Here is a 12,454-nt window from a genome sequence, read left to right on the forward strand (position 1 = left end):
GCTCTAAGAGTCACTGGTGGACTGGCAACCTACGACCTACCCCGCTCAAGGACAAGAGTTTGAGCTTGGTAGATGGGCGGTATCTCGAACAACAGACCGAGATATGGGATCACCGTCATCGCCCCTCGGGACTCGTGACCAACCATGTAGCAAAGTTTAGATAAGCAAAACCACCGAATGTGGAACGTGATGGCATTGAATATGTGTAAAATGTTTAAATATTTTGAAGCGACAGGTCAGATCAGGTGATCCATCGGAAGTTAGGGTTCTTCCAGTCCAGGTCCTGAATCTGCTGTTGAGTCATTCCAGCCAACTCAGCCTCGGCAGACCGATTCGCTCGCTTCCGATTATCCCGCTTGATCCAGAGATAAGTCAAGCTACCCAAAACCAATATGGTGCTTGACGTGGCGAGATTCAGTCCATTTCCGATTGGGTAGTTGGGGCCGTCGCTCTTGACGAAAGACCATGTTGAGATCAAACCACCGACATTGCCGAACATGACTGTGGGATAAAAGTCAGTATTTTTGAGACATTCGGATTGGCCGCATGCAAACTTACCATTTGTACCAATCGCAGCGCTTCTCGCCGTGTCGCTCAGGACATTGGCGCTTATGTGCGAATTTGTCAAAGGCGCGAGAGCAAATGCTGAGCTAGCGACCAAGAATGTCGCGCCATAACGCGCCTGGCCATTAGCAGTACCTAAGAAGATAGCATAGCCGACCATCACAAGCGGTGCACAGAGGATGATGAAAATCTGTCGACGATCCATCTTGTAGCTGAAAGCAGGGATGAGAACTGTGAAGAAGGCACCCACGACGTATGGTGGGACAGTGAAGAGTTGCTGCGAAATGGTCGATCGTTCGGGATAGATGGTTCGGACGATAGTGGGAAGGAAGAAGGCAAGGCCTTGAACTGTAATGTTGTCGAGGAGGAAGATCATCGATGTTGACAAGGTGAGTGGTGATCGGATGCCAGCGAAGATCTTGGCCGTGTCCATCTTATCCAGGACTTCGGTTGTACCGAGGCGCTCGGCTTTGATACGGTTGATTGCCATTGTCTTCTCTTCCTCTGATAGCCATTTCGCTGTATCGGGTCGGTCGGTAAGGGTAGCTAGCGAAGGTGTCAGCTTCATGAGTCACAGGCTCAATGGGTAAGGCCTACCGAATGAGATAATGGCCAACGCGACCGTAATGATTCCTTCAATTGCTTAAGAAGGGTCAGTATTGAAATGGAACAACCATTAATTGAAGCCTTACCAAAGATCATCTCCCAACTCTGGAACCTCCCAAAGTTTGGAAGCTTCAAGATCGCAGACGCAAGAAGACCGCCAAAAGCACCAGCTAAAGGTGCCATCACGATATACAGCGACAAGCGAAACGTGAGCTCTGAACGTCGATACCATCGCGACATATAGTACGCAATGCCGGGTAGCATACCAGCTTCAAAAATACCCAAAACAAAACGAACACCACAAATCTGAGGGACGTTATGCACGAAAGCTGTAAAGATGGAACTCAACCCGAAGCCCAAAGATGTCAATGGGATGAACCATCCCGGTCCCATGTATTTGCAAAGCAGATTGGCTGGGATCTCAAAGATAATATAACTGATGTAGAAGACTGAGAGGACGAGGTTGTAGTCGCTTCCGGTCATTCCGAGATCGTCTTCTAGACCTGCGAGTCGCGCGTTTCCTGCTGTCGCGTTAATTCACGTACAACATAGAACGTGGAGGGATTGACGTACCAATATTTGCGCGATCGATGAAGCAAAAGAGGTATAACAAACAGACAGTCGGAACGATCATCCAATCAATCTTTCGACGAAGTTTGGCTTCTGCCTTTGGGTCGATGTAGTACTGGGCGTTCTCGACACTTCAATAGTCAGCGCTATATGCATAACCACCACCCACTGCCGCTCCTACTTATTCACGGTGCCAACGGCTGGCTCGGACGTGTTTGACGCCGTGTCATGCTGGAACTTCTCATTATGCGCGTTGGGATCCATCGTGGCGAGGATCAGTTGGAGACTGTGAGATGAGGAGATGAAGGCGAGAACCAGGCCCTTGGAACTGCTCCCTTTATAGTCGCTGATACAGACAAGGTCTCGATTGATCTTGCCAGGACATCAAGAGCGGGGTTTGGATAACGGATCTGGGGAAGAAGGTAAAAACCTGGGGTGAGAATCCGGGGTTTGTCGCTAGTGAAGCCAAGCCAAGCCTCTAGCTGATATCTCAGCCCGCGGAACTTGACGTCCAGGCTAAGACATCTGCCCTGCCGGCATATACAATCGGCTTTGTCATCGTGATTCATTGGTTTGGATGAGAATTAAGTTCCCCGCGCACTGTCTACTAGGCTGGATGAGTATAAGCGGACTTGCCCAGCTTTCTGGTCAAGATTTCACTGGCTCATGTTCCTCGGAACTCGAATTGGGTGTGTCTCCGAGGTGAGCATGGCATTCTAGGCTGCAGGTGCAACGACTTGTCTAGACTTCGGCCAACCTTTTGGGAGGCGAACTGATTGGTGCTTTCGCCTGCTAGTGAAACATGGGTGGTGACTCGCAATTATGATATAACGCTATTGATAATGCGACAATGCTATTGTTCATAACAAGCCTTTTTCGATTGACGGATTTGTTCGTAAAAAATGAGATGACTGTTGTTCAGGTACCTGGCTGATCGACATGCACATGCTACCGCTGGGTTGGCGCACGTCAGGGTTGCACAGGGATCGCGATTCGAGGTGACTCGAGTCAGTCACTAATCAGGTAATTGAGACAACAGGACAGAGTACAGTACAGTTAAAAATTATCATCGCATTCTATTGGCATAATGTCTCAGGGGTGAGCCACAATTCAAATGCAGTCGGCTCAATTGGTAACACCACTAAAATATTTGTGACACGATTTGGGCCCACTACGCCGGAACTAGTAGGGCTGATGGCATCGACGTACTTCAGCAATCGATTTTATTTGATAGTGAGATGCGATTCCGTATTGATGTAATCATATCATCATGATATTATGAACGGGATGACATCTCATATCCCATTGCTCCATTTTGGCCCAGGCTTACCCGGTAGAATCCTTCGGCTTTACCTTTGCCCGCGTGCCTAGCGCGTAATCTCACTTAGGGGGCTTATCACGTAGATGCCTAGGCAGCTTAGAAAGCGGGAATTTCCAGCGACCGAGGCCTAAAGAATGCAGCATTCCTTGATACGACTCCATTTATGCTTAATCACTAGTCGTCGCACGTCCAACACCATATGTGATACCAACGTCAAAGACCCGCTCTGCTAATCTAATTAAGAATATCCGTTTCATTGGTATCAACTCTCACATCGGCTGGAAGGCAGGCCAGAGAAAGAATCGCCCCCAAGATGGAGCTCAAGTTCAAACTGAAGGAGACACCAAGGCTGGAGCCTCGTCGACCCCAACAGACTTCCAAACCATCCAGCTTAGCATTCATAAATGTCGGCAACCCAACACAGTCCAAAGATAAGGCAACACTACGCAAAGTCCGTCGCCATGTAATGAAAGATATCGGAAGATCAAGAAGATCAGGTCAACCCCAGGAACAGGATCTGGCCGAAACAAAGCCGATGGACCAATTCGTGCCTATGCCGACCCATTGGGGGGATGTGCAAGTTTGCGTGAGCTTCAAGCAGTTGATTCAGGCCATGGACATGGTCTCTGAAGGAGTGGTATCTTTAGCAGTGGTCGATCCGACACTCAGGTCTTGGCAAAAGATTAGTCAGAGAGCTGACGACCCTCCGTCTTTGAGGGAGATTCAGAAGTATACCGAGTCTCTCAGCCTCGTGCGCAGGTCTATTCTTCCAAGAAATCAAACTAGTCAGGACGGGGTCATTGGAACCATTATATGTCTAGCAGTCTTTGATGCAAGAGTCGACAATCTAGATTCATGGAAGATGCATATGTTGGGTCTACAAAGACTGCTTAGCCCGATTGGTGGATTCCACTTTCTGCAAACTCATGCCTCTCTACGTCTATCTCTACTTCTGTAAGTCTGCTATAACATCCGCGATTTCCCCGTCTGACCACATGATGCAGTGCCGATGTTTTGGGCTCGTTAAAGCAAGATACCGTGCCGATATTTCCTTTACTTGATCCTTACCCAAAGCCAAAAACACTTACGTCACCAGTCATCACCAGGATACTGGCGTCTCTCGAGGAACTTGACCCAGTTAATCGAACGCCAATTACTGTCATCAGCGATGCTCTCTCTCTTGTAGCCTCGCTTGACGAGGTCCTAAGAAGACAATTTACAGATGATGCCACGGTTTCAGACCTCATCTTGCCTCTTTGCACCATCGATCATCAAGTACTCTCATTGCAGAGGTGGGACTTTGTCATGGGAGAGGGCACCGCACCTAGTCTCTGGGCGTTAGCAGAGTTGGTGCGCACTGCAGCCATCTCGATAGTGGCGATGGTAGTATCGCAGACTTCTGGTGATGTGGCGTACATAATGGGGCGTCGGGAGAGCCCATTTCGGTACCTCATGTCACAAATCGATGACGGTTTCTGGGTTGGAAAATTGGAGGTCAAGTTGTGGGCGCTGGTAGTCCAACTCTGCATGTCAGCGGGCTTTTCAAGGTTTTGGTACTTGGATCGGATTATTTACACGATGGAACTGATGGGTCTGAGATCATGGGATGAGTTGATGACTTGTTTACGACAGGTTGTGTGGATTGAGGATATTGCCCCGTTGGAAATGAGACAACTTCAGTTGGACATTGGGAAGCTATCATCATAGACATAAATATTCCTATCATAGATATCTTAAAGCTGAAAGTATTAATAGGTCACTCCGCCACTGGTACCAATATACTGTCCCGTGATCCATCTCGACTTCTCATTCACCAACAAAAGTACCGCATCGCCAATATCAGCAGTCGTACCAGCCCGGTTTGCAGCCCGAGTCAGAGAGATCTCCTCTCTAGTCAGCTCCTCTTCCGTTCCTTCGGGATAGATGTCTGTGATGACAGGGCCTGGTGCGACAGAGTTGACAGTGATACCTTTGCTACGACCGAGCTGCAATATGAATGGTTAGTTGCTGATGTATGAAATTTGACAGAGCCAGGATCAAAGACTTACTTCTCCAGCCCAGCTCCATGTCAAACTATCCAGCGCGGCCTTTGAAGCGGCGTATGCAGAAACGTGACCACTTCCTCTCTTTGAGTTGGTAGAGCTAACGTTGACAATCCGACCACCAGGTGGCATGTGTGCAATAGTGTAGTGCACCATGTAGAAAGCACCGAGAACGTTGAGTTGGAAGGTCTTTGTCAGTTCTTCTACATTGGGCTCCTGAGTGATGGGGCAGAAGTGTGCAATGCCTGCGTTGTTTACTGTTGTGCAGGTTAGTTGCATGTCGGAAGTTGCAAGTTGAGGTTTCTTACCCAGGATGTCGATGTGGTCTACTCGAAAACCTTCAAGGGTCTTGTTGACGAGAAGTTGAGAGCCCTCGATAGTATCCACTGAGGCCTGTACCGGGATGGCTTTACCGCCTGCTTCACGTAGGAGGTTGCAAACATTTTCAGCTCGGTCCTTGGTTGAGTCAGAGACGTAGTTGACCGTCACCCAGGCACCGTTTCGAGCAAGGGCGAGAGCAATACCAGCACCGATTCCATTTTCACGACCTGAGCCGGTGACGATGGCGACCTTGCCTTGGAGATTAAGAGTGTCTGCCATGATGCCGACGTTGAAGAAAGTTGATCGTAATGTTAGAGCAAGAATACTAAGCTATATATGTCAGATGTAAGCCAAGCCTATACCCACAAGATGAACATGTAAGACAAGAGAATATCTTACGTGCAATGCATAATGATGTACTTACCTATGATAACCTAGGCTTATAAGAACAAGGGTGATGAGCTGAGAATGACAATAATGGTAAGACAGCAACTTTGATGAACCTCGGCCGCCTTTTATACTCATCCGCAGCAATGGTTTCTTCTCCCAACAGTTTTACATTCGTCCGAATTCAAGGACGAAGATCTGTCCGGAGACCGAGATATTAAGAAGAAAATTGCGAACGCCAATCACCGCATGATAAAAAGATCTTGTGAGTTCCACCGGCTGTGCAATTTACCGCTGACTTATCTGTTGAGCTCGAAATTGCCTATTTAGGAAAATGGTGTCGCTCTGGTGGAACAGCCTAACAGTAAGCTAGAAACCAAGGTGGAGCATACAGCAGACGCAGAACACGAGCAAGGCGCAAGAACCAATAGCGTAATAGTTAATCTGCATTGACATAAGATAAACAGGTTCATTTGTTTCTCAACAGACTGAGGCGGTGTTAAGCGGCTGCTGCTCGAGACACGCTGTTTCTTGTTGTTACATCTGCCTACTAGCAAAAAGGTGCCTTTATAGATGGGTCATCAATTGATCCACCGTGACAGACAAACAGACCCAAAAAGGATGCAATGAGGCACACCCGAATCGAACGGATAACCTTCAGGAATCACCTCACTCTAAACTGAGCTGGAATCTGACGCGCTACCAATTGCGCCAGCGCCCCATTACTGGACATGTTTCACCCATCACCACATTGCTCTTCATGAGGCTGGTTGTTTCGTCGTTTGCCACTTCTCTAGCAGACTTCAATGGGAGGGTCATGTAGTGGATAGATACCCTTTGGGGTATTGCTAAGCTAAGACTCTAGCTGACTTTCGTCAAAGTCGATAAAAGGCATACGCCTTGTCAGCAACGGACTGTCATTGTTGATCTTGCTCCAGCAGTGAGCATGTAGACACGCCTGTCTTGAAGCTAGAACAGCGGGACGAGTCCTCGTAACAACTGATTTCTCATACCTGTCCAACGCTGGCCTTAGACTTGCGTAGTTGCAGCCACCTTGCAGGGCCGGAGCGAGTTCTTTGACGAAATCCTGAACATCCAAAATAACATGATTGGCACCCTCGCCTCGGTCTGGGCTGTCAGTCTACACGCATTTGGTAGGAATTGGTGATGTACTTACACATTGCCATGGCGTGAAGAGCGTCGCCCATGAGAACGGCTCGACTATTTGTCTGGAAACCAGCAGGTGGCGGCAAATCCTGAATTTTGAGACCCTTTATATCAGAGTCCACCGTGACACCCAGCGCAAGAGACTGCCAAGGCTCAGCCCAAGTCTTAGCAAAGTCGTGAATCAAATTTCGCTGCTCCTCGGCCGTCCCAGGAATCTCGATCGGAGTGTCGCTGCCGAAGAAGCCAGCACGGTAAGGCCAAGAGACGCACATCTGCAAAACATACGGATGGATATCATCTGGGCGATTGCCGGGAGCATCGAGCACTACTGGCGATGAGCTTCATCAAATATTACATAACGATGTGACTTACTGCTCAAGAATACAAACATATTCTCTGTAGAATGAGTGCTGTGCATGAAGAAAGGGTCTCGGTCCCGAACGGGCTTCGCTTGCTCAGATGTCAGATTTAGCTTGACACCAAGCATTCGGACTGGTATATCTTGTAGGCTCAAGTCAGGAAAGAGTGCGCGTCGGACTCGCGAGTGACTACCATCGCATGCAACCAATAGACGCCCCGTCGCCGAGGTTCCATCTTCAAATGTGGCGGTGGTGTTCTCATCAGTAGAAGTCAATTCCTTCAAGGCCTTGTTCCACTGTAACGCTATTGTTAGAACGTTGAAAGATTCAGACGAATAGCAAAGGCTTACCTCAACGTCAATTCCCGTAGCAAGCAAGCCCCGGAGACCCTGCCGAGTCACTCGAACACGACTTGCCTCGGGCGCTTTAGGTGTCGAAGCCTTTAATTCCCCGGTGCTAAGGTCGAAAAAAGGAAAGGTGGAAGAGAATCCCTGTTTCACAGCCTCCCGGTCAACATATGCTTCCGTTAGGCGATTGAAGATATCCTCTGGCAGAAGAGATTGTAAGGCAGGAAGAGACCAATTCAAGGTGAGACCCCATCCTGCACCACGGGTTTCAAGATCTGCATCGCGTTCAAATACCCTGACTGGGACTCCATGCTGTGTAAGGCTTTGTGCAAGGAGTAAGCCACTGATACCAGCGCCTATAATAAGGACAGGCTGATTTGCCATGGTGAGTGTCTAGACCGTCGTGTGTGATTGACGAATTGGCGATCCCAGTAATTATAAACTCTAGAAAATCCTTTCTGCTCTCGCTCATGCAAGAGAAATCCTTACTGTTGGTTGGACCCTGGGTATGAGCCGACAAAGCAATTCCTCCGCCTCGGTTAGCATGGATTGATCGGATCACTGGGATTTTCAAAACGGGCCGGAGGGGGTCGGGGAGCTCGGGTGCCGAGCAAGGGTAAGACCTGGCAGTTGAGAGGCCCTGGTAAAGTACAGGGGTTTCGGAGAATAGGCTAATATTATGGGATGGGTCGGGAGCTTAAAATTTTGGAGTTCGTCCATGTGAAGGAATTGTTTGATTGCAAGTACTCGGCCAGAGTCGGTTTGTGTGGGATAAGCTAGACTTGTATGGGCAACTGCTTAACGATGCATGCCATTTGATCCCAGGCTGTCGTTATTGGACTTGGCCTGATCCACCTCGACAGTGTACGTGACTGATTTGACGATGCCACCGTGGTTCAGAATATTTTCCTGAGATCCAGTCCCAGAATCATTCTCGACCGAGGTAAAGATTGATGGCTCCCTCTTGCCCGTGTGGCTAAGGTCCTTGAGTTTGTATCCATTGCTCCTCAATCCTTTGCTTCGGCTTGGAGTGTTGTGACTCGAAGGTTTCGATCGGTACTGTCTAGCGCGTTTGATGAAGATTGGTGCTAAGAACGGGAGCGACGACACAATGTTCTGCCGGCAGTTAGAATAGCTCAACATAAGACATCAATTGCGGGCGGCACTTACCCCGACATTGAACTCAATTGTGCCCCAAAGCACCAGCATAGTTGAATTGCCGTCTTTCGGATCTTGGATGCGGTCAATCTGTCGGTATCTCTGGATCGAACAAACTGTGGTGAAGATGCCCAGAGTAAAGATAGCAATGAGACCAATCTTCTTGGCAAGTTTGATCTCAAGCTTAAGCAATACTGGAATTGGAAGAACAGCGACAACAATATCGGCGACGATTGTGACCACAGCGTAGCCGGTAAACGATGGTCCCGGTGGAAGACATTTCCCCTCCTTGAGGGGGTTCCAAGATCTATCGACCTGCAAGAGTCAGCCACCATCTTACCGTGTCCTGCAGGGAGACTTACCGGGCTACAGGCAAACACGAGCGCGAGTGTGCAACCCAAATGGGACATGAATACCAGCGCAATGGTAATCCAGATCACCATGCGATACGTCTTATTGTCCGTGCCACGTAGGAGCCGCAGGTAGCTAATCAGCAAGGCAATCTTGAAGAAGCTTATCCCTAGCTGGTAAAAAGGGCGACCTGCGAAATTGATTCGTGTATATGGAATGAGATTCTCTTTGGGTCGGTCGGGGATGGGAAGGCCAAGGCCATATCGTGTCTCTGTGTCTCGGTCAGTAGATGTGCAAGATGGGTGACCAGCTGGACGTACGCGCGATGCAGATGCACGAGTAAATCAGAGCAAACAGCATAGACAAGCCTGACATCCAGTCATCGCCTGCCATGCCCCGAGCTTTCCATCTGATGTACAGTCGAGTAGTGACAATTGACAGTGAGAGAATGGTTAAAACAATAGTGATCGCTATAATCGTAGGATATTGCGATGAGGCGTCGACCTCGGGGGAGGCATTCAATACCCAACCCATTTTGACGGTCGGTTTTCGAATAATAATTGATAGAAAACAAAAGAGCAGCTACGTATTGAGACGAACAGTCATATTAATTAATCTACTCTCGGCATTCGTCTTTGAGGCGACTGGCGCCCTCAGCTCTCATCTCAACATCAACAGAGGCACAGCCTGCAAGATTCTCACACGTAAAACACATCATCACCTGCCGGAATAAGAAAAGGAGTTAATGCCTGAAAATTAACAAATCCCATTGTTCCCCTTCATGTTTGCTACGCCGCGTCTCAGACAGCAAACCTAGACGATACCATGTGATTTGTCCTCACAGCATTAACGATGAGTAATTTCATTGCTTTTTTCTACCTGGGATCAATCGAATCACTCTCGCTTCGCAGATGCAGTTGCATTGTTGTGTTGTTCGTACCCTTGCTCATGCAGATTTCTGACAAGGGTACAACCAACAGAACAATAAATCTGTGTCGTGCAGGGGGACCTTTTGTGTGTGAACCCTTGTGCTGTGCTTCCTATCGACCCAATTAGATTTACGATTATCATGTCGATTGCTTTGCGGCGTAGGAAAGGATTTGCCGGGGATGTCGGAATGGTTTCAAATTCGGTTGTGCAGCCGATGAGACAACTTCATGTGCTTGTTGTCTCTGCTGTGTTTGCTACATTGCTCCAGTTTAATTATCTGCAGCTTCATTTCTCTGCAAACATTTTTTCCTCCTTCCTAATTGCTGTTCTTAATATCTTGTTTGCTCGCTGTTTTCTGCTTCTTTCCTCTCTCATACCTTTCTTTTTCCACATTGCGACTCTCCATTGGCTTCGCTGTTCAAGATGTCTCAGCCGAGTACTCCTACCAAGGAGGAGCCTCAAGTTACACTCTCTTCCGAAAAGAGCTCTGGAAATGTCGATGCTGCGTGGAAGTTCCTCGACCAGAACCGTGACGCTGCTGGTGCTTCTGAAGATGTTGACATTGACAAGATGAGACGCAAGATTGACTGGCACATCGTTCCTCTCATGTTCTGTTGCTACACAATGCAATTCCTCGACAAGGTCATCCTAAACGTCAGTGCACTCACCCATTCCACTCTTCAAACTCTATCTAACGATCATCGTTACAGTACTCCGCCGTCATGGGTATCCACCAAGATCTCAAACTCCAAGGAAACGACTTCTCCAACGTCGCAACCTTCCTATTCGTCGGGCTTCTCTGCTTCGAGATCCCCAACAGTCGGTGCCCCTCCCCCGTCTCGATGATCATAATTAACAAAGCTTAGTTTACTTCCTCCAAATGGTCCCTGCCGGCAAGTGGCTGGGAGCCAACGTCGTGGCCTGGGGTGTCGCTACAGCCTGTGGTGCTGCGGCGCATAACTACCAGACCCTTCTCGTGTCGCGAATCTTTCTAGGTATCTTCGAGGCGACCATCGGACCATCCCTGATGTTGATCAGTAGTCAATGGTACACGAAGTCTGAGCAGGCTCCTCGCTTCTCCTTCTGGTACCTTGGTCTAGGCCTTGGTCAGATCATTGGTGGTGCCGTCTCCCATGCCTTTCAGCATATCGGGCCCGGCGCTGCCCTTGCTGGATGGCGTATCATGTTCATCACCCTTGGTCTGATTACTGTTCTCATTGGCTTGGCCACACTTATCTTCCTTCCTGATACGCCAATGAAGGCCAAGTGGCTGTCTAGCAGTGAGAAGGTTGCTCTGCTGAAGCATGTGAGCGTTAACCAAACTGGTATTGAGAGCAGGAAGTTCCGTCCCAAGGAGATTGTCGAGGCTCTATGCGATCCTCAGTTGTATCTCATGCTTCTCTCAGTCGTTCTTGTGAGTCTTGTCTGCCAACACCTCGACGTTCATTACTAACGAGTGATGTAGCTTTCGGTATCGTCCGGTGTGGTCACTACCTACTCTGCTACTCTCATCCGCAACCTTGGCTATGATCCCAAGAGGGCTGCTCTGATGAATATGCCATCTGGTGTTGTGAGCATCTTCTTCACATTAGCTGTTGGATTTGGTATTCGCCATAAATCTCATCGTTGGGCATGGATCATTGCTTGTATTATCCCTGCGTAAGTCTCCTCATTAATGACCATAGCCCTTCACTAACACACCATCAGTATCATCGGCGGCGCCCTCATGTCGTTTCTCCCTGCTACAAACAAGGCTGGTTGCCTCGTGGGTATCTACCTTGTCAACGCCGTCGTTGCCCCTCTCACCATCTTCTACAACGTGAGTGACTAACATTCCCATGATGACCCAATCACTAACTAACAATCTTTAGTGGACAGCCGCCAACTTCGGCGGTGCTACCAAGCGAGCTTTCGCCGCTGCTATCGTCAGTGGTTCATTCTCACTTGGTAACATCATTGGACCCCAGACTTTCCAAGCCAAAGACGCTCCGGATTTCAGGCCAGCGAAGCTCGCTGTCATGGGTACTCAAGCCGGATGTGCTCTCACCACCTTTGCTCTCTTCATGTACTACGTCTGGGCGAATAAGAGAAGGGATGATCGCACTAAGCAGGTCGAGGACGCTTACATGTCTCCGGAGGTCTGGTCGACTATGACGGACAAGGAAAACAAGCACTTCCGTTATACCTATTAGATAAGCTTTTGGAAGGGGTTGGTCCGCGTTCAATGTTGCTTTCAAGTGCGCAGACATGTGGCCGGACAGATTTCCAAAATCTTTTCTTCAAAGCAATCTGCTTCTGTAGATACCCAATAATTAGACTGACAAATACACG

At 48.7% G+C, this 12,454-nt stretch overlaps 5 protein-coding genes across 5 annotated transcripts; 2 read left to right on the forward strand and 3 right to left on the reverse strand.

Annotated features, from left to right (window-relative positions):
- Positions 1-241: 241 nt before the first annotated feature.
- Positions 242-2,004, reverse strand: FIESC28_00383 (uncharacterized protein; the record flags this gene model as incomplete). The annotated part of the gene is made up of 6 exons (XM_031154534.1): positions 242-501; positions 559-1,110; positions 1,162-1,206; positions 1,257-1,694; positions 1,744-1,871; positions 1,922-2,004. The coding sequence occupies 6 exons, from the start codon at positions 2,002-2,004 to the stop codon at positions 242-244; spliced, it is 1,506 nt and encodes a 501-aa protein (XP_031021393.1).
- Positions 2,005-3,374: 1,370 nt separating this feature from the next.
- FIESC28_00384 (uncharacterized protein) lies at positions 3,375-4,768 on the forward strand (the record flags this gene model as incomplete). Its single annotated transcript, XM_031154535.1, has 2 exons — positions 3,375-4,015; positions 4,066-4,768. The coding sequence occupies 2 exons, from the start codon at positions 3,375-3,377 to the stop codon at positions 4,766-4,768; spliced, it is 1,344 nt and encodes a 447-aa protein (XP_031021394.1).
- Positions 4,769-4,809: 41 nt separating this feature from the next.
- FIESC28_00385 (uncharacterized protein) lies at positions 4,810-8,068 on the reverse strand (the record flags this gene model as incomplete). The annotated part of the gene is made up of 7 exons (XM_031154536.1): positions 4,810-5,046; positions 5,110-5,360; positions 5,412-5,749; positions 6,825-6,939; positions 6,989-7,303; positions 7,351-7,633; positions 7,688-8,068. 7 exons carry the CDS (start codon positions 8,066-8,068, stop codon positions 4,810-4,812), a joined length of 1,920 nt encoding a protein of 639 aa, XP_031021395.1.
- A 414-nt stretch (positions 8,069-8,482) lies between these two features.
- On the reverse strand, positions 8,483-9,727 carry FIESC28_00386 (uncharacterized protein; the record flags this gene model as incomplete). Its single annotated transcript, XM_031154537.1, has 4 exons — positions 8,483-8,800; positions 8,855-9,157; positions 9,205-9,464; positions 9,514-9,727. The coding sequence occupies 4 exons, from the start codon at positions 9,725-9,727 to the stop codon at positions 8,483-8,485; spliced, it is 1,095 nt and encodes a 364-aa protein (XP_031021396.1).
- An 819-nt stretch (positions 9,728-10,546) lies between these two features.
- Positions 10,547-12,315, forward strand: FIESC28_00387 (uncharacterized protein; the record flags this gene model as incomplete). Its single annotated transcript, XM_031154538.1, has 6 exons — positions 10,547-10,777; positions 10,834-10,942; positions 10,990-11,537; positions 11,589-11,782; positions 11,831-11,942; positions 11,995-12,315. The coding sequence occupies 6 exons, from the start codon at positions 10,547-10,549 to the stop codon at positions 12,313-12,315; spliced, it is 1,515 nt and encodes a 504-aa protein (XP_031021397.1).
- Between the last annotated feature and the right edge of the window lie 139 nt (positions 12,316-12,454).

This window comes from Fusarium coffeatum (assembly GCF_003316985.1).
Source record: "Fusarium coffeatum strain FIESC_28 chromosome Unknown BRIP53273_contig_9, whole genome shotgun sequence".
Lineage (NCBI taxonomy): Eukaryota > Fungi > Ascomycota > Sordariomycetes > Hypocreales > Nectriaceae > Fusarium > Fusarium coffeatum.